This window comes from Nycticebus coucang, chromosome 7 (assembly GCF_027406575.1).
Source record: "Nycticebus coucang isolate mNycCou1 chromosome 7, mNycCou1.pri, whole genome shotgun sequence".
In the NCBI taxonomy this organism is placed as follows: Eukaryota; Metazoa; Chordata; class Mammalia; order Primates; family Lorisidae; genus Nycticebus; species Nycticebus coucang.
Window position 1 is genome coordinate 115,172,777 of NC_069786.1, and position 23,598 is coordinate 115,196,374.

The 23,598-nt window shown below is 51.7% G+C and overlaps 1 protein-coding gene across 13 annotated transcripts in view; it reads right to left on the reverse strand.

The window, feature by feature from the left end:
- Positions 1 to 23,598, reverse strand: part of TNS1 (tensin 1) — a 218,177-nt gene that overhangs the window by 82,988 nt on the left and 111,591 nt on the right. For 11 of the 13 annotated variants that reach the window (XM_053598389.1, XM_053598392.1, XM_053598391.1 and 8 more), the window contains 9 exons: positions 18,858 to 18,899; positions 18,023 to 18,073; positions 12,040 to 12,089; positions 9,986 to 10,157; positions 6,873 to 6,923; positions 5,600 to 5,722; positions 5,163 to 5,227; positions 3,521 to 3,604; positions 181 to 293 (listed from right to left, as the gene is read on the reverse strand). In XM_053598389.1, coding sequence (XP_053454364.1) covers positions 181 to 293; positions 3,521 to 3,604; positions 5,163 to 5,227; positions 5,600 to 5,722; positions 6,873 to 6,923; positions 9,986 to 10,157; positions 12,040 to 12,089; positions 18,023 to 18,073; positions 18,858 to 18,899 — 751 coding nt within the window. Of the gene's footprint in view, positions 1 to 180; positions 294 to 3,520; positions 3,605 to 5,162; positions 5,228 to 5,599; positions 5,723 to 6,872; positions 6,924 to 9,985; positions 10,158 to 12,039; positions 12,090 to 16,840; positions 17,027 to 18,022; positions 18,074 to 18,857; positions 18,900 to 23,598 lie in introns of those variants that run through there. The other 2 variants (XM_053598396.1, XM_053598393.1) reach the window with 2 other exon arrangements.

Here is a 23,598-nt window from a genome sequence, read left to right on the forward strand (position 1 = left end):
AATCCAAGCTACATGACTTCAGCTCTGGTAATTAATTAATTAATATTAATTTTGTATTTAATTAATAACAAATTAATTTTCTTTCTTTCTTTTTTTTTTTTTTTTTGCCTCCCAAGAATGCCTCTTAAGAGAAGGAAGTGGAAGACTGGAAAGGGAAGCCAGAAGGCTTAGGGTAGGTACCTCCTTTAGACTCAAAGTTCGGGATGCCATGCATGATCACGTGGTGAAGAAACAAGGGCTTGTTGTTCATTTTGATGGAGCCAGAAAGCAGGCCGCTGAAGTAATGCACGTACCTGCAGCAGGAAGAGGAGCAGTCAGGAAAGAGGCCCGTGCTGATGCGATCATCTCTGCTCTCTCTTCTCCAAGAACATTACCTTAAGCTGCACGCTTATTTCCCACACAACAACGTGTCCCCCAGGCCTGTGGGCAGCTGAGGTCTCCATCAATGCTCCAAGCCCCAGGTAGGAAGAGCAAGCAGGTCCCACCAGACCCAAGCTGGGTCAAGCAGAACATCCCACTTAACATTTTCCAGCGCCCCCTGGTGGTCAACATGAGTATCTCTCTTTTCTGCTTTACTTCCAACTCCAGAACAGACTGAAACTCCTCCCCCATATGCCTCACAGGCATCATGTAGCTGCTCAATACTGCACAGGCTCAGTCATCACACAGCTCTGACACCCTCACACCCCACAGCAAGCCCACCAAGCTTACACTTATATTCATAGCCCCACCTGGACCACAACAGTCCAGCAAATAGCGAGCAAGACCTCAGTAATGATGGTTCTTTTACTTTCATTATATCAAACTGAAGTGTGTGAAGTCCCTGGGCATCAATTGTTTCACTGGTATTTGAGACAAGTGGCTTCCAGTAAGCATTCCTATCTCTAGGGTCAACATCCCCCACTTCTTTAACAGATCTATCGGGAAAACGGAAGGATTAGCCCACTTCCTCTCCTAGGCAGAGAGGGAGAGTAAGGTCCACAGAGGGTCACTGGACTCCCAAAGACACACAGCAAACACACAAATCTGGAGTGGAGGAGAGAAGGGAAGAAGTCCGGGTTTCCACCCATCTGCGCAAACTAGAGGTCAGCCCTTCTACGGGTGATTGGTGGGCACTTCCTCCTTTTCTGACTGGCTAGAGTATACAGAGCTGAATTAGCTAGACCAATCAGAATGCCTTCTGAGATACTGCAGGAGCCAATAGAAGCTCACTGAGGCGGGTGGGACTGGAACCCCCATAACCATGACATGGCTACCCTCCTGTCTCTTGGCCCTTTGGCCCATCTCCAGGCCTGTCGGCCTCATTCTCTGAGCCTGGGTGGGGCCACCCTGGACTACCCAAGCAAGATAATCTGATGGGCAACACCAGCTCCTATTCAGGCCCCTGCCCAACCCCCAGCCCCATTACTCAAACCGGAAACCTGGAATGGCGGGTTCCTATCAGATCCCCTGATCAAGCCAACAGGATGTGTCTGTGTGCTGGGGACAATGAGTCCAGGGGCGGGTGACATGAATGGGTGAGTTGCAGGCAAAGCCCCTCCCGCTCTCTTTCCCTGCCCTCCTCTCCTCCAACTGCTCCACTCCCTCTCAGTGACAATGACAAGAAGGCGGGAAAATGGCAACCAATGCCTAGTAAACCCAAAAGCTGCACTTTCACATTTGGGCACAGGCAGTGATCCACCCACAAGCAGATGCAGTGGCTGATGCAGATAATGTGCCCACACACACAAGACACACCCCAACTGTATACAACATAGCACGTATTGAGCACCATGGAATCCCGAAGAGGGAATACTGACACCACTCCTTTCAAGTCTCTAGGCCTTCACTGCTCAACTTCAGAGATATGACTGCACTGCCCACTCTCTCCAAACCACACTGTACCATCATAACAGCATGATTCTCTACAGGTGTCCCTACCCCTCAAGGTCTGAGCACACCATGGCTAAGACTAGAGCTATTCCAGTGAGCCAGCAACTAACATATCAGTACTTAACCAACAGTTCTTTCCTCTCTGGGAAGACTCTCATTGATCCCTAGCTGCTGTGTCTGGGGAGTCTAGCCAGAATTTTCTGCACATAAAGACATCCAGTTTCTGATGACTGCCTCAGAGGCTGGCTACCAGCTGTTCTATGCCAATTATAAAGTGCTGGGTTGCCTGAGCACTCATGTGTGCTTGGGGTTCCCACTGCAATGGCAGAAACAACCCCCTGGTGTGCCTGCACACTTCCAGTCAGCCAAGCAAGATGCGGCTGATAGGTTGTGCACTAGGCCCTCAGCATGGTGTGGCTGTAGGATCTGCAGCTATGGGTCCTGCTGGCCCAGTGTTCCCAAGGGCTAGAAAAGCAAATGGGATGCTTTGTACTTGGTACTGTTCCCTCTGCCTGGATGCTTACCCCAGACCTGCCCTCACTGCCTCCTCCTCCCCACCTCATGTGCCACCACCCCAGAAGCCCCATCAAGGGGAATCGGTTCCTCTCGCCTACCCTGTCACTCAGGGTAGGCCACTCAGATTTGTTGTGTCTTCACAGCACTCATAACCACCCGCAATAATCCTGATGGATGGTGTCCTTGGACATCATCCATTAGAAGCTAAGTTCCACAAGCCCTCGCCTGACAGATTCAGTTCCACATCCCAGGGTGTAGAATGTTGTTGACATATCACAGGCAGGCAGCAGGCCCACGTCTCCTGCCAGAAAAGGGGCTGAGTCTGAGTGCTAGGCTCAGGCTGCTCATCTGTAAAAGGGGGTGCCCTCCATCGTCACATGGCAGCTTAACACTATTCCAGTTTGGGCTCAGTTTGCCTTCTCTGAGAAGTGCTCCCTGACAATCCCCAAGTGGCCCCATTGCCCCCCACCAACTCACATGTCTGTTCTCTTTCTTTCTTAGCACTAGTGACTATTTGACATTGTCATATTTGTATGGTGACTTATCGTCCATTTCTCTCAACAGACTATCAGCTCACTGAGAGAAAGGACTCTGTCTCCTGATCACCTAGATCAGCAATGCCTTGTGGCACCTACATTTTGTTGAATAAATGAATGAATCCATCCTTGCCGGGCTTCCTGCCTGGGCTATTGTGAGACTCCATTGAGACCACATGATAAAATTTTTAAAACTCTCCCAACTAAAGGTGACCCTGATTGTCTCTGTGTCCTCCACAAGACAGGTGGAAGTGATGTCAGCCTCCTGTAGTCCTATCCAAGAACGAAAGCAATCCTGCCACTTGGGCCAAGAATAGTACATGGCTTCTTATACCAGTACCTTCTGACCCCCAGACCAATGCTTCCCCCACGAAGGCCCCACTGCTCTCTAGCACAGGCCCCAGGAGTCATGTGCCACACCATGGGCTCTCCCATGTCCCTGAGCTCATACCACTCGGGCTGGTATCTGAATATGTGTACTTGGTACACCTTTACCTAGGCATGGCTGTCCTACCCTCTATGGGTACACAAGTCTAGTCCCTATGTATACAAGGAGCATACACATATGCACTGGGACACAAACTCCAGAGACTCACCTTCTTTGGGATGGCTGGCCGATGGGCACAATCTTATCCTCATAGAACCGCTTCATTGCAAACCGGTCCAAAGCCTGGTCCGCACTGGAGGGAGACAGGTGGTCAGAGAAGCCCACTCCCACGTCCTGGGGCCCCTTGTCCTCTTAGCCAACCCTGCACCAGTGGGAGGACAAGCCCCTTCCCCCAGCCGTGCCCAGAGGCTTTCAGGAAAAAAGAATGCTCCAGTGGCTTTCCATCCTGGGAGGTGCAACACTCATCTGCGGGGCTTTAGAGCTGGAAAGCCCAGGCACCCACCCCAAGGCTACCACTTATTAGCCCTGGGCCTCTGACATGTTCTTTAATCTTTCTAAATGTCATTGTCCTTCTCTCTCAATTGAGGGTGACAACCACACCTTCCTCGAGGTTATTACAGAGATTAAGTGAGGTAACACCATAAAGAGCTTGGCCCCGTGAGCACACAGAAGGCATGCAGGAAGTGCTCACTGTTAAGCAGAAATGAGGCTGGGTTGAGTTGCTCAAAGTCCTAAAACTACCATCCTACTGGTAAGCCCTCTGCAGAATATTCTACCTATCTTCCCAGAGCACTCAGAGATCACTTTGAAACACAAAGACAGATCACATAGCTCCTCTGCTCTTGATCCTCCAGGGACTTCCCAGGTTCTTAGGGCAAACTGTGCAGTCCTTAGCAGGAGTCACCAGGCCCCACGGCCCTGCTGCCCACCAGTTCACCCCCTCCTCCCCTTCCCTCACCTGCTCAGCTTCAAACATGTCAGCCCCTTGCATCCCAACCTTCCTCTTCTCTCAACCCACCAGGCTCAACCCCCAGACTTCACCTGACCCTTCCCTTCCCACCCTCAGAGTCAGGTCTCTGCTCCTGTCCCACCTGGTCAAGAGGCCTCCCACCACGCACACCCACGCACACCCACTTTCTCTTTCTTTATTCTTTCACAGTAATTATAACCTGCTACCATTGATGAGTCCATTCACTTATCTAATGTCCAGCAGGGCAGAGGCTTGGCTTTGCCATCTGCTATATCCCCAGCACCTAGAAGAGTGCCTGGAACACTGGCTGCTGAGTCGTCATTGCCAAGTGAATAAGCAAAGTAACCAGTGGATCCCTCTGCCTCTCTGCAGAGCAGGATCAGAATGGGATTCACACACCAGTGGTTCCCTATTCTTGCTCCAAACACCTAGGCAAGAAGAGGGCCCTATAGCCAGAGGCAGGGGGATGGATGATATATCTTCTAGATGGTTCTGCCAACCCAAATATGATCTAACATTTCTTTTTGACTCCCCTGATCACCCAGGGATTTGCCAAATAGAAGGAAGTTTGGCAAAGAAAAGTGGCCCGAAGAAGCTGGCTACATGGAATGCCCATGACAGGGTCTGTCTGCCAGTGCTCCACCAGGACCTCAGATAGAGGCCCTCCTCTCTCCTGCCCTCTGTCCACAGGTTCTTGCCTCAGAGTTGTGGGCAGATACCACTTCTCTTCAGGGGGCTCATGCACCCATCTTTACTGACCCTCATCCCCTCTACCCTTACTTATCTCCCTACCCCAGAGAAGGGAGAGGTCCTGGGTAGACATGAGGGAGAGGGTCACACTGTCCTCATGCAGAAGATGGGAGGCTCAGGTCCCTCTTACCTGGCAGAAATGTTGCTGTAGTGCATGTAAGCTGCGATGACTACTCCTGTTCTGCCTCGGTTTCCCTGAAAAAGCCCCAAACACAAAAGCCTTCATTGCTAATGCAGTAGCCCCAGAGCCCACCCAGAAGCCTTGGAGGAAAGGGGGCAGGGGCCAGAGCCAGAGCCATGGCTGTAAGGGAGAATAGAAGGAGAAAGAGGGTGGCAGGGGCTGAGTGTCATCCACAGCTGGGGACATAGCTGGTCCCCTCCCCTCATGTGTTGGGGATTCCCTCAGGGAATCCTGTTAGGACCCGGAAAGGAGACTGCACAGATAGACTTGCACAACCCAGAGATACAGGTGGGTCTACATACTCATCTAAAGATATGCCCAGGCACGTGCACACATACTCATGCGCGCACACACATGCATACATACCCATGGCATCCTTCTCTGACCTTATTATGCAGAACGACAACATTGTGGGGGTCTGCGTTGAGCCACGTGTCCATGGCCTTGCAGATGCTGCAGATCTTCTCCAGGGCGGGAGTGTGCAGGTCAGGCCAGCCAAACTCCAGTACCTGTGGCCCAAGATGTGAGTGACAAGAAGGAAGAAGCCCTGGGGAGCCAGCCAGGCTGGCAGAAGCAGTGCATGCCAAGTAATCATGCCCAGCTGACCACCAGTCACTGGTTCCTGCTGAGCCTAGGGTCCTCCCTGCCCATCAGTCAGCCAGAAGGCAGGATTTTAGAGGGCAAAGGCCACTGGATCAGGCCTGGAGACTGAGACCTTGAGGAGGCTGAGGCAAGTCATATACCTTCTTCCAGGTTTCCTCACACATGTGTAAAACAGAAGCCTGGAGCTGATGACCCCATGGACCCTAGCACATACTCTGACCTCAAAATGTGCCAAGGGCCATGAAAGGAGAGGGAAAAGCAGGGGGTCTCTAACATTCATGGCCCTTTTCCAGGCCCTGGACATACAAACCACCCGTTTCTCAGGCCAGCCAAGAAAAATCTAAAGGCCACACAGAGCAGCTCTGAAGAAGCCTTCAGGCTTCTCAAAACCCTTCTAAACTAGCACCTGTGGCTCAAAGGAGTAGGGCACCAGCCCCATATGCCAGAGGTGGTGGGTTCAAACCCAGCCCAGTCAAAAAGTGCAAAAAAAAAGTTTGAAGTCAAAACCCTTCTAAACTCACAGAACTTTAAAAGAGAGATAGAACTTCTGCTTGGAAAGGCCCAGAATGTACCTAATCCAGCCAGTTCCCTTTCAGGGGCACAAACTAAGGCTCAGAGAAGTCTGCTGCCTAACCAGGGTCACACAGCGGCAGACCCTCGAAACCGGGGCCAGAAGCAGATGTCCATGGCAAAGCCCACACACAATCCACAGCACAAATGGGAAACACGACAGCATTTTAAACCTAAAAACTTAAAACTTCACAACTCCTGCCTCACCCCAGAGATCTCCTGTGCTCCCCAGGGAGGGTAGACCTGGGTAGAAAATCACCACCGCAAGTTTTGCTTTCTATAATTTGCATTATAGAAACAATAAAATGTATTATTTTCCATTTTCCAAATATAAGATGGCACTCTAACTTTGAGCAGGCTTTTCAAACTACAACAGCACTTTCCTCCTGGGATCCAAATGTGGGATCTATGCGGGAGCAAGCCCGTCGGTTCTCCTTCTCTTCCAGGCAGAGAGAAACCCCTACCCCCAAATAGCCATTGGCTCACCTTGGCATGGAGTTTCGTGATGTCAGGTCTCCTCTCTGAGAGGTTGAACAGCTAGAAGGAAAAAAAGGCAGAGATGATCAACTGGTGAGAGTAAAGAGGGCGGGGAGGGGAGAGAGAGTGACAGTGACACTAGGGACAGTGGTGCTCTCCAACTTCCTCTAAAGAGCCCACTGCACCACCTGGCAGGGCCTCAATGTTCTATAGGCCAGCCACAAGCTCCCTGGACCTCCCTGCTCTCTCTCACCCTCTGCCCAATGGAAATTCCATCCACATGTGAATGTGCAATGGAGTCCCCCTCAAACACGCTAGACCACCAGGAATTCAATGGCAGGTTCACAGGAAGAAGAGGCAGAGGGTGAGGCTGAGATTGGCAGACACTCATCCCCTCCTCCATGCGTGGACATCCTGGACCAATAACAAGAAGGGGAGGCAACCTGTCTCAGGCCCCTTATGCCTCTCATCACACGAGTGGAGATGCAACGGGGTAAAACGATAAGTACTTGGCCACCTCTGGTTTCCACTTCACACGCTGCGTCAGAATCTTATCCCATGAAGATGCAACTTCTCTGTCACCTCCCATCAGAGGCTGCCAACTATCCTGGGTGGGCCAGCTCAGATCCCTTACACGCCTCTCCCAAGGAATGCCCCCCACCCCCATATGCAGGATTCCTTCCTCCACCTCCAAAGGGGAGTGCAGAACTCCCCGCCTCCACCCCACCACCTGGGAAACTCAAAGACTACCATGTTGTCTCCTGGGAAAAAGAGGACAGCCCAGTCTGGATGGGATGGCATGAGAAGCGGCAGAGAGCACAAAGACTCACAGAATCCTAGACTCCTGAAATCAGGAATGTCCCCACGTGCCTGCTAGTCTACTCTCAATTATATAAATGGCTACCCACCCTTCAGTGAGTGTCCTCCACCTGCCAGCACCTGTGCTAAGGACTTTGCATTTAACAGCTGGTTTAATTCTCTCAATGACTATATGAAGTCAAAAGTAGACCCATTTTACAGATGGGGAGCCTAAGGTTTATTAAGGCTAAGAGGCCAGCATCATGGAGTAAAAGCAGAGTCAAAATTTGAACCCAAGACTTTCTGATATTTAAAGCTAGGTCTTAACAATGCCCCAACCCAGCTGACAGATAAGTCTCTATAGTGACTGAAAAGTCTTCCCCAAAATTCATGTCCACCCAGAATGTAACCTTATTTGGAAATAGTGCCTTTGCCAGTGTAAGTACTTAAGAATCTCAATATGAGATCAACCTGGGTCCTAAATCCAGTAACTGATGTCCTTGTAAGAAAGGAGAGGACTAGACCCAGAGGAGAAGGCCATGTGCAGATGCAGGCAGAGACTGGCTGATACAGCTACAAAACAAGGACTCCAAGTACTGTCGGGAGCCACCAAGGCAAGGAAGGAGTCTCCCCTGCAGGATTCAGAGTGGGCATGGACCTGCCAACACCCTGACTTCAGACTGCTAGCATCCAGAATTGTGAGAGAATGAATTTCTGTTATTTTGAGTCACCATGTTTGAGGTACAGTTGTCCCTCAGTATCTGTGGGAGATTTAGTTCCAGGATCCCCCAAAGATACTTAAATCTATGGACACTCAAATCCGTTATATAGAATGGCATATCATTTTGTGTAGTAGTAGGAGCGCCAAAAAAATGTAGACACATGTAAGCGACCTTGTTGGAAATAAAATTGATCATTCCCTGAAAGTGTACAAATTTCAGGTAAAATGGATGTGTGTAGGGTGTCTAGGTACACTTGGCCAGTAACAGTACCTCCAATTCAACTTCGAAAAGTAATACATAGAGAACATCTCTTAAAACATTTAAACATTTTTTTTGGCACCTGATGGCACAGTGGTTATGGCACTGGCCCATGTGCACCAAGCCTGGCAGATTGATACCCAGCCCGGGCCGGGTAAACAATAATGACAATTGCTAAAGGAAAAAAAAAATGCCAAGCATTGTGGCAGGTGCCTGTGGTCCCAGCTACTTGGGAGGCTGAGGCAAGAGAATAGCTTAAGCCCAAGAGTTTGAGTTTGCTGTGAGCTGTGACACCACAGCACTCTATCGAGGGAGACATAGTGAGATTCTGTCTCAAAAAAATAAATAAATAAATAACATTTAAACATTTTTTGGCACTCTCCATGTACGACCTATGCACATATGACAGTATACTTTAAATCAACCCTTGGTTACTTATAATACCTAATACAATGTAAATGCTATATAAATAATGTTGCCCGATATTAGGGTTCTGGACACCATATTTTATTGTTGCATTGTTTACTGTTCTTTTTCTTCTGAATATTTTCAACCTGTGGTTGATGGAATCCATGGATGTGAAACGCACAGATACAGAGGGCTGACTGTAATTTGGCACAGCAGCCCTAATTATTAATACCTAATGCAGCCCCCTCCCTCCCACCTCAAATGCCTTTGGGGCAGCCACGTGAGGTTCCAAAGATCTGGTCTGTGGTTCAATACACTTGTCCCTCCCTACAAAAGAGACCTAAGCTCTCCTCTGGGGCCAAGGGTAGGTCAGCCTTTCCACATTAGAAGAGACCCCTGCAGGCTCCTCTCCCACACATGTTAGATGACTCCTTTGGGCCAGGTTAGGCCAGGCACTAGTGACACAAGTTCCCTCAAAACATGCCTCTGCTCCTCAGAGGTACCAACACTGCAGCAGTTTTGCCACTTCCTGACCCTGTGACCTTGGGCAAATAACCACACCCATCTGTGCTCTAACAAGCCCTGCATTTAGGGTTGCAGTGAAGATGAAATATGCAGAAAGCAGTTAGCACAGTGCCTGCCTCATAGCAAGGGCTCCATCACCTGGGCTCTTGTTACTCCCTTCTCCTGGTCAACACACACACACAGAGGTCCAGATGCTACAATCAGCATTCCAGCTACAGACACTCATTAGAATGGAACTGGGCTACAGAGTGGTTGAAGACTCAGGCCATAGGGTAAAGGGCAGGTGAGCACAGGGACAGGATGAGCTGGTGCAGGGGCAGGTGACAGGGATGCCTACAGTGAAGAGGTGGTGAGCAGGCACAGAGGGAGGGGCAGAGGGAACTGCACAAATGGGTGAGGCCCCATCCTCACCAGGTAGTTGCCTCCATGTTTAGACTTGAGCATCTGGGCCACCTCACGGAGGTTGCTCCGGAAGTTTTCCTCATTGGCCGTGCTGGGGAAGGAGACTGCGATGATTCTCTCTGTAATGTACACCAGGTCCAGCTCGCAGCTGTCCTCCATGGTCCGGCTCACACTCATGTTCCTGGGGAAATAGCAGGCAGTGGAGGGTCCAGATTAGAATCCAGCACCCCAGCGCAGGCCCTACACATAGTAGGGCCACCCAGGACCAAGGCTAGAGGCTCTGTTTGGCAAGGCCAGTGCAGCAGACCTAGGAGCTCCAGCGAGAAAAAGTTAGGCAGGAGCTGGCAAAGACCTCAGAATGCTTCAGAACCAAACCATGACAACACCAGGGATGAGTTCCTGTCAGTTGTATGGGCACCATCTTCAACCTGTGATTCCAAGACCAGACTGGCCAGGAACCCAGGAGCCCTGCCCTGCCTCCCACCCAACACGGCCGCCTGCCGGGCAGAAGTCTCCCAAAGGAATCTGGACTGCTCCAGAAGAGGAAAGAGAGCTCGCCTGGGTGCTCTCCAGCACCCTGGAGCTGAGCCTTCCCCTGCTCTCAAGCCATGGAATGGGTAGGAGGCCCCTCACAGGAAGGGGGCAGCTCAGGTGATATGCTTACCTGGGTTCCAGGTAAGCCAGCCCACAGCACGCATTCCAGCCCTCCCAAGGCATGCTGGCTCTCTCTTTGTTCCCCAGCTCTCTCCCCACCTCTGGCTCATGCCACCTGGCAGAGCTGCTTGTTGGCATTGGCCTCCCCGATTTCTAGGGGCCCAGGGAACGTGAGGGCGTCAAGTCTTTGCTGTTGCTACAGTGGCAGGCAGCCCCTAGTACCACCTCTGTCCTGGGAGAGGTGGGAAGCTCCTGGGCTGGGCAGTCTGAATTTGACTCTGAGCCCAGTCATCCCTCATCTCTATGGTAAGCTTCTTGCTGCAGCCATTGGGGTGCAGTTCCTACCTCAGGCCGCTGCCTACCCAGGACAGTGCTCAGTCTGGAACAAGAAGCTGCACACACATATACCTTGCAAAAACAGGCACGGATATAAGGGCATCTCAGCTAACTTGGAGCATCCCTTCCTCCCCCACTCCAAAATCCCTCTTGGTCCTGACTCCAAAAAAAGAACAGAATATCAGAAAAACTTGCAAGCTGAGCTCCTGTGGTTCCAGCCTCTCACTCAGCAGGGTGCGAGAGGGGACACCGTGAGGAGCATGAGTCAGACGTGGCCAGGCCTGGCCCTGACCTGCTCTGTCCTCAGGCAGAGTCCCAAGAAGGAGGCAAAGGCAGAATTGCGCCACCATCTGGACAGCCTCAGAATTGCATCCTATGCCCACCTGCTTCCAGGCTGCTCTAGCTGTGGGGAAAGAGGTCTTCCAAGAGCCACCTCTAGTCTATGGGCAGCTGGCAGCTGGCCAAGAGCCACCAGGGGCTACATCCCAGGGCTGGCATTCCTGCTGGACTCAGGAAGCTCAGGGATGAAAGTGAGTCAGACATGGAGGGAGCAAACAGACCCTGGATCAGCAAGGTTTATATGAAGTTCCCTGCGTATCCCCTTCCCCTGCCCTGCCAGCCAGATAGAGCACTTTCCTTTGTAACTGACTCTGAGCCATCAGAAACCCCTGTCTGCAAAGAGGAATGAGACATGCCACAGGCCCTGGTGCCCACCAGTCCTGGACAAAAATCCAAGGCTGCCTCTCAGAGGTTGTGTGACCTTTCACAAGTCACCTAATTTCTCTGAAATTCAGTTTCTTCATCTGCCAAATGGGAATAAAACGCTTACCTTGTAGAGCTGGTGCAAGGCCTATAATACAGATAAATAAAGGATCTAGCTCAAGGCCTGACCCGGAGCTCAAAACATGACCTTTGTCCAGTGCCATCCCTGTTGCCTCTCCTGTGCCTTTCAGGGTCACCCACACTCCCTGCCCATGGCTTTATGGCTTTGGTCTGGAGAACCCAGAGGCAAAACTTGACAAGAACACCCCACCACCTGCACCTCCACCCTCTGCACTGCAGGCCAGGCCTACCTGATGGGCTGGAGATGGGGCTGGACACTCGGGATGACCCTGGTGGAGCCCTGGGAACAAGAGAGGAGAAGCAGCATCACACAAAGGCAGGCAGAACAGCAGAGGGACAGTGGCAGAGAGCTGTCATGGGAGCAGTCAGGACCGTGGCCAAACACGACTCTCTTCCTTCTCTGCCCTGAAGCCACCTGAAGCCATCAACACTGACTCCACATGAGTGTGCCTGCCTGCCTCAGAGGGACAAAAGGAAGAAATGCCAAATGCTGAGGCATGCACCCCACCCGGCTGGTGCCATCTGCGCTGAGAACACACTGAGCAGCTACGGATTTGATGGAGACCCACTGCACCCTGACTCCTTGGCCCATGGCAGTAGCAACCCCAAGTGGAGAACACAGACCACAACCAGGAAAAAATGACAGATGAGAATGACGGTGACCCTCCATCCAGAGCTGAAGTTGCCTTCCCTGACATCACCACCATCCAGTGTTCCTCTCCTTGAAAGTAGCAACATGAAGTCTTAAATCAGGTTTTGAAATGAGAACAGCCAAATGTGTCATGCAGTAAGCAAAACAAGGTCACTCCTGGAACCCACACCTACTGTTAACCGCTCCATTTTCACAGCTGTCGACCTATACAAACAGGCAAATGGATGCAAGTTGGCACCCAAAACATCCCAGGGCAGCAGAATGGTGCAATGGTGAAAGTACAGGGTCAGAGTCACACAGACCGGGGTCTAGACTCCAGCACCCTGCTGGGCAGGCTTGCCAGTTACACAATCCCTCCGACCCTCTTGTAATATCACACATAAATGGGACAACTCTCAGAGGCTTGCAGTGAGGATGCAAAGGAATTACACATATAAGGCATTTTATATATACCTGGAATTCAAGAAATGACAGCTGTTGTTTTGTTGTTGCTATGATGTCAAGTACAATTCAAAGGGTATTTACTTAGAAGGTAGTTATAACCAAACATTCGCCTCTAAGGAAAATCAAAATTCTCCATCAGCTCTTCCACCAGCAGCCACCCCATCCTTCCAGCCACTCTACACAAGGCAGAATCAGGACACCCAGTTTCTAGATTCTCAGGCCCAGCCTGAGTCATCTGAGCCCATCGACACCTTCCAAACACCCATGTGCCTCTCAGAATCGGGCTTTCCCAGCCACCTACTTGCAGCTGCTTCTTAGAGGAGACAAGACCACAATCTACCAAAGAGGAGAGAAACTTTAGGCACACAGTAACTCACCCCTGGTCCCTGGGAAGTTGATGACTAGATAGGATTCACACTCCAACCTGAGGCTTGACCACTGAGACCCCAAGAAGAGGACTCCTCTAAGCCTCTCCCAGGCCTGTAGCACCTATGAGGCAGGGTGTGTGGGCTCTGAAGCCCAGCTCCCAGCTGAGCCCCAAATTAGGGCAGCTCCCCTAAGAGGACTTTCCATGTAGCTGCTGGGGAGAAGGCTCTGCTCGGTCCTCTGTCTGAGCTGCCCCCATGCTCTGAACAGCTCAGCAGCGGCTTCAGTGGAAGGAGGAAAGAGCCAAGTGGGGCTGTCGGGGTGGGAAGTTTCTCAGTCTTCACAGCTCTTGTGGCCCCCAGGACTTGGGTTTGCATGAGTCAAGGGGGACGGTGTGGAGGGGGGAGCCAAGGGATGATTGTGTTTGGTTTTCAACCCTAAAACCGGCTGTTCCAAAACAGCCAACACAGAGGAACGCAGAAAGCCAGCACTTCATCTGTCTCCCTCCTGCAGGTCCCTGATGAAGAGTCCCTGATGCTCCCAGGCCGTAGGCCCTGCTCCAGGCCCCAGGGCCACCCTGCTATAAATAGCCCCTTGGGTTGCATCTGTTGCTGATCCACAGCCACTTTTGGAGGAAGCCACCACAGCTGCTTTGAACAACTGGAAGTCACAACCATAGCCAAGGCTCGAGGTGTGGCCGGGAACACGGGGCCAGGCCCAGAGAGCTGGAAGGAGACAATGGGACACATTGAGATGAGCTTGGCAAGGGACTGGGGAGGTGAGGGAGCTGGGAGCCGGTGAGGGTGCAGGGGTAAGAAGGGCAAGCAGGAGAGAGGACCTGACTCCTGTTTCTCTACCGCCCTGTTCCAAATGTTACAACACTCCACATTCCTCAGCCTCCCCACCCCAAAAAAGCCGGGGAAGATAAATAAAAACTTGGCCCAAACAGAATCTGGCCAAGCCGCCTCCAGAGGTGATAAGGCAAAGTCCAAGCCCACTCTGCTCTACCAGGCTGGCCTAGGAAGGGGAGGTACGGAGGGGAAGCTGCCCTGGACAGTGACCCCACTGCAGAGGCTGAGGGATGAACAGCTGGACTGTCATCCCCTGATGAATCACTGGGCTGCCCTCTAACTGATGGGCTTCCTGTTTTCTGCAGAGTTTGGGGGCATGTGACCCTTGCTGGCAGAGCGCAGACATGCACGGTGACACGTCTGAGTGTTGGTGCACACAGGTCCACGGGGAAAACTCAGAGAACAACCAATGGGCTGGGACAGGGAACAGCATGTGAGCAAACACACTCTCGTGCTTCTAAAAACACAGGTGACCTCACACATGAGGCTAGAGACTGGAGCCTTTTGAAGCATGCCTAATAACATAGGCTTTTTACAAGTGGGGTGGAAATTAGTCAGGGAATTTGGTCATCCCTGGGCCTCCAATCTTCATGCTCATTCCCACATTTGACACACATCCACTGAGTACCACAGGCTGTGTGCCCAGTCATATTCTAGGCACCAAGGGACAAGGGGGTGAAGCCCCTGACCTCACGGAGCTTATAGTTTTAAATAGGCAGTGATACTCACCAACAGAGTATCTGAGGAATACCAGCTCGGTCTCATTTACCCATCTGTAAAATGGGTACAGCACATGATTTCCTATCCACTTAGAGCCCCTAGGAAAAACTACAAGAGGACTTCACAAACTGTATTTAAAAAAAAAAAAAAAACTACCAGTAAGCTCTCTGCCTTAATCCCATTATTTTCCTCTCTGGGGAAGTCAAGAGGAAAACATGGCTTTGAACTTCCTCCTAGTTCCTCCCAAGACACATTAATAATAGAACTTTTAATTCAACACTCTAGACATCAAACAGGACCCTCCCCTATCCTCACCTCCAAAACACAGTCTCTCCATTGCTAAAAAAAAACCATGAAATAGGATTCCACAGAGAAAGTGTCTTACTTTCTCCCTATCAGAAAGTCCCTCCTGGCATCTAGCCCTTATCCTTCCTGCTGCAGATTCAAACAACTCTTTTTGCCTCACTGCAGACAGGAGCTGATCATCACTCAGACATTCCTGGGTGTCTCAGGGTCTAGGTTCCATGATTTGCCACCTTCTTCCGCGCTGCACCTCCTGGCCTTGGGTGGGGTTGGCTTGGAGCAAAGCCTCTGTGGAAAGAGTCCTGCCTTCCTTTAAGGTCCACAGACCAAACACAACAGCTCTGGACCAAAAGAAAAGCTGTTTCCTGAGACCAAGTCCCCAGGGGAGCACAGTTGGGAGAAGGGTCTGTAAGAGAACACCAGGGGCCGTGTGAGGAGCCAGAGATCGGTGACCGACCTACGTCAGGGGCCCAGCCCCATTCCTACATCTCCTCTGGGGGCTGTGGCCAACCTCCCCCCATACCAACCCTCCAGCCACACCCCTTCCTCTCTCCTTCCTGCCCACCAGCCTGGATTTTTCCAAAACAAAGTGCGACATAGCACACCATCCACAAACTCTGCTACACACCAACTCTGTCAAAGAAAAACAGCCATTCCTGCCCTGTGAGTCCTGGGCCGTGGGCCAGAGACAGGAAAACGGCTCAACAAACAGGCACATTATAGCAGCAGCAGGCCCAGGGCAGCAGAGGACCCAAGGCAGCAGAGGGCTCAGGGCTGCATCTGTGCTGCTTTGAAAACAGTCTCTCCTCCTGCCAGCCAGCTATAGAAGAGCTCAGTGGCTGGGCAGGGGACTGACCCAATGACCCTAGGTTCACCCAACCTGAGATCGATGACAGGAGCCTTAAAAATTACATATTCTCTCTTCCTTTGCAGTATGGAGGCCATTCTGGAATCTGCTTGCTTACCTTTCCAAAACTCATCTTGTCCCTCCTACCAATCCAAATAAGACAACACCCTCACTGAGCCAGACACACTCATCCCAGAGCACCAAAACTTTCTTCTAAAAATACCAAATAGCCTACAGTCACAACCAAACACCTACTTCTTTCCCTAGGACCAAGGTCATTCATAGCCTCACAGTCAGAAGTTCTTCATGAAGTCTAACTTCACTTTCTCTTGCTGCAGCTTTAGTTTACAGGATCATTCTGGCCCAGGCTAGGTACAGGGCAGGCAGCAGCCCTAAAACTTGACTCCTAGTGTGCTCAGACCATTTAGTAAAAGTCTTGGTTCATACACTTGTCGCCCTATCCCCTGCCCAAGTGTTAGGAGTCCTGGATAACACCAGATCCAAGCAGCGATCCCGGGGAAGGATAAAGTGGCATTCATGGAATCATCTGGCAACTCCAAGCTTCTGTTTTCTCATCTATAAAATGGGGTCATAGCATCTGCCATATAGGAGTGCACAGGACTATGAAAACATCCAGCCCAATTCCTGGCCCTCAGTCAAAATAACAGTAATAAGAATAGCTAACATTTATTGAGCACACATTCCATGCCCTGAGTGCCCTTAGTTCACCCTCAGTAATAGGCACACATAAAAAAATTACTTTTCCCTGTACCTCAGCCCCAGAAACACCACAAACCTGGACAAGGACCCCTCCCTGACACACTATGCCTACGGGAGCCCTCGCATACCTTGAACAGAGCCTTCCCCGCTAATTTGAGAGGTGTGCTCCCTGCTTCTCCTGGAGGGATCTGCATGGCCCTCAGGACGCCACCACTCTGCAGGGCAGGCGTGCAGGGCTGCCCTGGGGCACTGCAGCAGTGGCCGTGGGCTCACCACAGGAGTGAGGCTGCCTGCAGGAGTTGCCCCCTCCCGCTCCCCGGACACCTCCCTCCGGGGCCCTCCCTGCCATGGGTCAGGCAGCTGTCAGATGATAGGGCCTCGTGCCCTCTACAGCTCCCCCCGTGCCAACCGCCAAAACCCCTCCCTGTTCCTCTGCAGACCAGGGCGGGTGAGATGGAGGGGCCAGCACAGGGCACACTTTCAGAGAAAGCGGGACAGAAGGGGAACCCTGCTTTGCCAAGGGTCTGCCCCTGGGATTTGCAGAAGAGCCCAGTCACAAATATGGGTCAGTATGGGTCCTGGAAGAGCCCTCTGTACCCTTCTGTGAGGGTCTTCCTTTTTTTTTTTTCTTTTTTGAAGTTTTTGGCCAGGGCTGGGTTTGAACCCACCACCTCTGGCATATGGGACCAGCGCCCTACTCCTTTGAGCCACAGGCACCACGAGAGGTCCTTCCTTTTAAGAAATGTGCCCACTTATCCCCTCCCCCTGTGCAAGGCAGGAGGCGGCCTGGTGACTGACTAGCCCACATCCTAGCTTTCTCCTGAACCAATGGCATTTAAGCCACACAGAGGCATTCACCATTTTCAAAGACTCCTGTCTCCAAAGAAGCATACTCTACAACTTCCCCAAGGTCTGATGATGTCTAAGAGATCAAGGGTCCATCTCCAGCTCAGTCCTTAGTACCTCTCCTTGTGTTTTTTACCACTTCCCTTACCCTTTCTGTGGATGCCTCCAGCATGCCCTCTCACCTCCCTCCCCATTCTGGGGCACAGAGGTCCAGCAAAGTCATGGCCAAATAAGCTCTGGATCCAGCTTAGAAGGAGGCCAAAGCCAAGACTGAGGCCCCAGCTTGTAAGCAAATGGACCTGCTTGCAATATGAGCTTTGCATTCTGAGTAACCCCTTCCAAGCCCTCTAGAGAAGGATAAGGGAAGCCCACAAAACAGGACAGGTCTGAGACCCCTCTCACCCAATCCCCACGGCCACCAGGGTCCCAGCCACATCCTTCTCCTGTGGCTTTCCCACACTTACGCTGTCCTCGAGGCTTTTCCGTGTGTTTCCACCCCGGGAGGATCCTTCTCCCTACAGGCAGGGAAAAGGCAGTCAGAGAAGGGAGTCTAGGAAAATAATCACAGGATACCCAGACCTTCCACCTGCTGCATTTGTCAACAGATAGAGGGGTACATATGAGGGGGAAGGGTGAGAAGCTGGCAGAAAGGCCTGGGAGCAAATTTTGGTTTCTGTTTAACATTTCTTTCTCTACTAAAGGCCCCTCAGAGCTAGCCAAACCCTCTCCATTTGCGTCTCACAACCATTCCTATGGGAGATACTATTACTCCCATTTTGCAGATAACAGACAGACTCATACAGTCACACCGTTAGAAACTTGGTGGAGTCAGGATTTTAACCCAAGTCCTCCAACTCCAGGCCTGTGATTCCATGCTGGTGGTTGCCAGGCGACAGCTGTCAGCAGCTAACCTCAGTTTCCCCATTAAAGGACCCACCTACTTTCCTCCCTTCCTCTTTCATGCAGCCTTGAGAAAACCATCTGTCTCTCTGCTAAGTCAGAAAGATGTTTGGAAAGAGCTGTCCAGCTTCCTCACATTCTACATATTTAATAAAGAAGCCTTCATTGAACCACCAGCCTCACTGCCTGCCTAGCTCCCCAGCAGCTCATCTCTGAATACATAGGGATGATAAGATGCCTGGCTCCCAATGTCACTAGCATCCCTACCACCTCCCCCTAAGGTCCCCAACTCTACTCCAGAAGGATGTCCCCAACCACAGAGGCCCATTCTCCCCCTAATCTACCCTCCACTTCTCCTTTGCCCAGGCCGCTCCAGCCCTGCCCCTGGCTGGCACTCACCGTGTCCACTACATTCTTTGGCACATTTTCAGTGGTGATGGGCTGTGGACAAAGGGAGAAACGGTGTGAACCTCGGGGCAGAAAGTGTCAGTATTAGCTCTCTCCCCACGGCTGGTGGAAGGTGATGCCAACCCAAGACTAAAATACATCCCAGCTGGCTCCTCATGAGGGACAGTGTTTAGAAATGAAAAATAGTCTTAATAGTACTAGAACCCTTCAGTTCTACAAATCTTCACCAAGGACCCACGCTCAATGCCTGGCACTGTGCATCTGGATTCAGTCTTGGACCCTCAAAAATCAATAAGAAGTGACTTACACTGTCTTGTTTATTCTCAACAAGAATCCAGGGAGGTGAGTACCATTAACCTTTTAGCATACTTACAGATAATGAGAAATTAAATGAGTGACCCAAACTATGAACTCCAATAGGAACAGGGGCAGGCTTTGAAGTTCTTGGGAGTCTCAGCACTCCAGTGGGCTTTCAAAGCCCACCACCATTAAGCCGTGAGGCCATGCAGGCCTGTTTCTGTCCACAAAGGCCCTGCTCCATCAGACCTGGCCTCGGGCCCTCCTTGCTTATTCCCACTTCCAGGTCTTCGCTTGCGAAATGGCTTCCCCTCTTTTCCTTCATGGAGGGCTCTTCTCCATGAAGCCCTTTCTGACACTCCAGCAGTGACAAATCTCTCTCCCCCTTAAACACCAATCAGCCTCACTGTCTTTGCCACTTATCTGGTCCTTAGTGTATGAATAATCCCACTGTGGGAATATATGTCTTATTTCTCCAACTACTGTTTTATTTGTGATTCTTATCCCGCCTTCACCCAAGGAAAATTCAAAGCAAATTTTTACTAACTCACTGGAAAACTTCCTGCTGCCAGGACTATGGTTTATGTGTAGTGGGCACCAATAAACTCCTGTTGACCAATCCTGTACCTCACCATGATGCCATCCTTCCTCTGCTCAGACCCACAGAAGCACTTCCCACTAAAGGTTTGCTGAAGAGTGGATTCCTGGGGCCCTATGGTAGGAAGAGAAACCTCCTATTCCAGGTCCAAGTGCTGAACAGCCTCTGGGGCTCTATTTCCATGTCAGTTAAATGGCTGACTATGGGCCCCTAAATCATGCCCAAGGACATGGGCACAACTAAAGGTTATGGAGCAAACCTGCACAAAGATGAGTGTAAACAGCTTTGCAATCTTGTCTCAGAACAGAAGGCACCTGCCCCCAGCCTCAACCCTGGGGCCTGAGAGATGAGCTGCTTATATCTGAAGACAGGGGAACAGTTAGAAGGTTCTGGCACCAGGGAGAAGCCAACCAAGATGGGCAAGGAGGCAGAACGCAGGCCAAGCTGAAGGTAGCAGTACTCTCTCTGGAAAGGGCCCAGCTCATCTAACCTACTGCCTGGAAGACAGGAGGCTGAGGCCAAACTGCTCTCCAGGGCATGGAACTTTCTGTGCAGTTCAAGGCCAAAGCATCTTGGGATGATAGACGGGGGACAGGGTCCAGGTCAGGACCATGGAGTGGGGGAGGCACATAAGTGCACCCCTCCCACTCCTCCCACTCCCCACTACTTCCCCCACCTCCACATGCCCTCCTCTCTCCACCTGGAGCCTAAGGATGAGGACAGCTCTGGCGGAGAAGTAAAAATCTATATTCTACACCCCTCCCAGCTCAACCCCAATCCTGACCCCTAACCCACTCACCTCCCAGAGCCCCAGGCCACTGGGCAAGGGGACAAGTCCACCAAGAAATCCTCAGGGGTCCCTGCCCTAGGCTGAGGGGTGAGCCCTGTGCTCTCTGAGATCCCCTCAGCCTCCAGCAACTACCCACCACCCCCATCCCTCTGTTGGGGGATCCCATGCCGGCATTGATGGCCTCTCTACCCCTGGCCTGTCTCTTCCTGTCCAGGATGCCATCAGGCTCATGTGAAAATCCAGAGCTGGTCAGGATGGCCTCATTGCCTCCCCTCTGAAAGATGCTAATCTCTGGGGGGAGGGGAGGTGACCTTTGGGGAGTACAGAGCCTACATAGCAGGACTGAGGTGGGACCCCAGATCCCCAGCTTCAAAGCCCTCATGATCCACCCCTTGGCTACAACCTCCCACGAATGAACAGAAAAGGAAAGAGATTGATGTGTTAGACTGAGTGCTGCCTCCAGGCCTTCTCCACCCCCTAAAGAGCCCCCTTCTCCTCCTCCTCTGGGAAGGCCTCCAAACAGGCCTCCACTCTGGGCAAAGAGTGCGCCAGGGCGTCTCAAGCTCGAGCAAGCATCAGAACGACTGGAGGACTCTTGACACACAGGTGTCTGGCCCTGTTCCAGAGGTTCAGAGTCAGTTAAACCTATGGTGGGACCCAAGAATGAGCATTTCTGACAGGTTTCCAGGCAACGCAGGTCCCAGATGACTCTGAGAACCACTGGCCTGAACTGACAGGCCTTGGTAGCAGACAGCCCAGTCCACACGCTGCCTCTCAGCTACTACCTTACTGCGCAACCTTGAGCAGGTCACTCTGTCCCTGCTGCTCCGCAACAGGTCACTCTGTCCCTGCTGCTCCTCAATAGGACTGCACAGGGTTGTTTCATGAGGATCAAATGAAATAAAGCACATAAAGCACGTAGGACAGGCCTGTCACCCAGGAAGCGCTCGGTGCATGTTAGCAGCCATTATGATTTACTGTCTCCACCACTGGGGCAGCATTTGCATGTCCCCAAGGCCCAAAACCCCTGGCCCACCGTGCGCCACTCCTCCTGGATCTGGCATGGTGCAGACAAGGGAGCTGGAGTCAATATTAGAAACCACAGGCCTCAGCAGTGCAAGAGAAAACTTTCTATTCCTGCCAGCGATCATCTGAGCACCATCCCCTTTGCCCCTGCCCTCCCCTGCGCCAGCTGGAGGCAGGCCATGGGGCCATGCTTGCCAGCAACCAGATGCCTTCAGCTTACTGGTTGAGATGTCTTCTGAGGAGCTAAAATTTTCCAAACCCCCCCCCCGACCTAAACAGCCAAGTTATCCTGCAGAGTTTGCAAACACAGCCCAGCACGCATGCTGCCCTCTCCACCTCCACCCTCCACCCCAGTTCTCCTGGGATTAACGTCTTATTTCTCTACCTCCCAACCTCTGCCAGACTATTTGGAGAGAAAAAGAGAAGGCACTGGTAACATGAAGGCAGGGTCCCCCAAGGTGGCCCTGCCCACACCCTACAGGGAGGCCGGGGCCACAGAGAAGCCCCTGGGTCACCTGGATCTGTGGCAACCCAAGTATCAGCCTTAGAACTCAGATGGTTGGCAGAGACGCCCTAAGCCCTGACTGTCACCCTACTTTCAGCCATACCCCCACAGACAGATATACACAAACACACACAGACACACATTTTTACTCTTTCCCTGGCTTTTCTCCTTAGAACTCATCATCTTCCAACAAACTCTATACTTTACTTGCTTATCTCATTGAGAGCCTGTCATCTCTCCCAGTAAAATGTAAGCTCCTTCTCCCAGTGGAGCCTAGAACAGTGGCTGGTACAGTGCAGGCCCTCTTTAAATACCTGTTGAGTGACTAAACCAAGAGAACTCTCACTATCGCTCCCGACACCCCATCATGTTCAACATTGACAATGCAGCCAGCACCTCTGGGACCCTCTGGAACCAAAGAAAGCTCCCAATCACCATCTTTGCTTCGTTTTTGGTCAGGACCTTTCTACACTCACACACACATTCACACAAACACAACACTCAGAACATCAGCTCTGAGGACTTGAGACATTGTATCCTCCATCTCCCCATTTCATAGATGAGGAAACTGGGTTGCAGGAGGTCTGACACGATTGGCCTCTCATGGAAAGGTTCATGGCAGGGCAGGGCTGCCCACCAGGTTTGTAAAGCTCACTGCCAAGCTCACCTCGCTTCTGTGGCCTTGGGCCCCAGCCAGCCTGCAGGCAGATTAAGCTGGTACCTCCCTGTGGGCTCTTCTCTGCCTTCCCCATCGGTCAGCTGCAGAAGGATGAAGCAGGAAGAGCCCAGAAAGGGACAGCCCCTCTCTCTGGCCTCACCCACTGCCCAGTCCCAGGACAAAGCCTAGAGCTTAACATCCCCAGGTTTTCCGAATTGAGGGCGGCCACTTTGTAACTCTTCCAGAATCCCCCTTACCTCCAGGCAGGACCACTCAGACTCCAGCTGGGGAGCAGGTGGCAGCAGGGTTTGGACCTAGAGCTACCTAAAAACCAAGCCCTGCTCTTCATAGACTTCTCTGCCCCAAGGTCCCAAGCTAGGGAGTCTGGAGCAAGGCCAGGACCAGGCCAGGGCGCTTTCAGCATAGGATATAAGGAGGCATCACTCTCAGGCCTTCCAAGTGCCCCTGACAATCGTGAAAGTGACTCCCTCTCAGATATCACTCCCTGGGTGCCTCACCCTCCCCACTCTAGTGCCAGCACCACCCTGGAGATGCTGCCGCATAAAGTTAGTGTAAGAACAACTATTCAGTTGGTGCTAATAATGCCCTGGACGTAGGACAACATACTAGGCTCTTTGCTTTCCTGATCATCAATACACCCCGGGAGGAGAGCATGATCCCATTTTCCAGCTGAGGAAACTGAGAGCACAAGAAACTAAATGACTTGCCCAGGGTTACACAGCCAGTCAGCAGGAGAGCTGCTATTTGAACCTTGGTCATCTCATCCCCCCATGCTATCACTCCTCTCCCTGGCAATGACCTTTCCTCAGGTCCTCTCACTCTTTTTTTATTAAATCA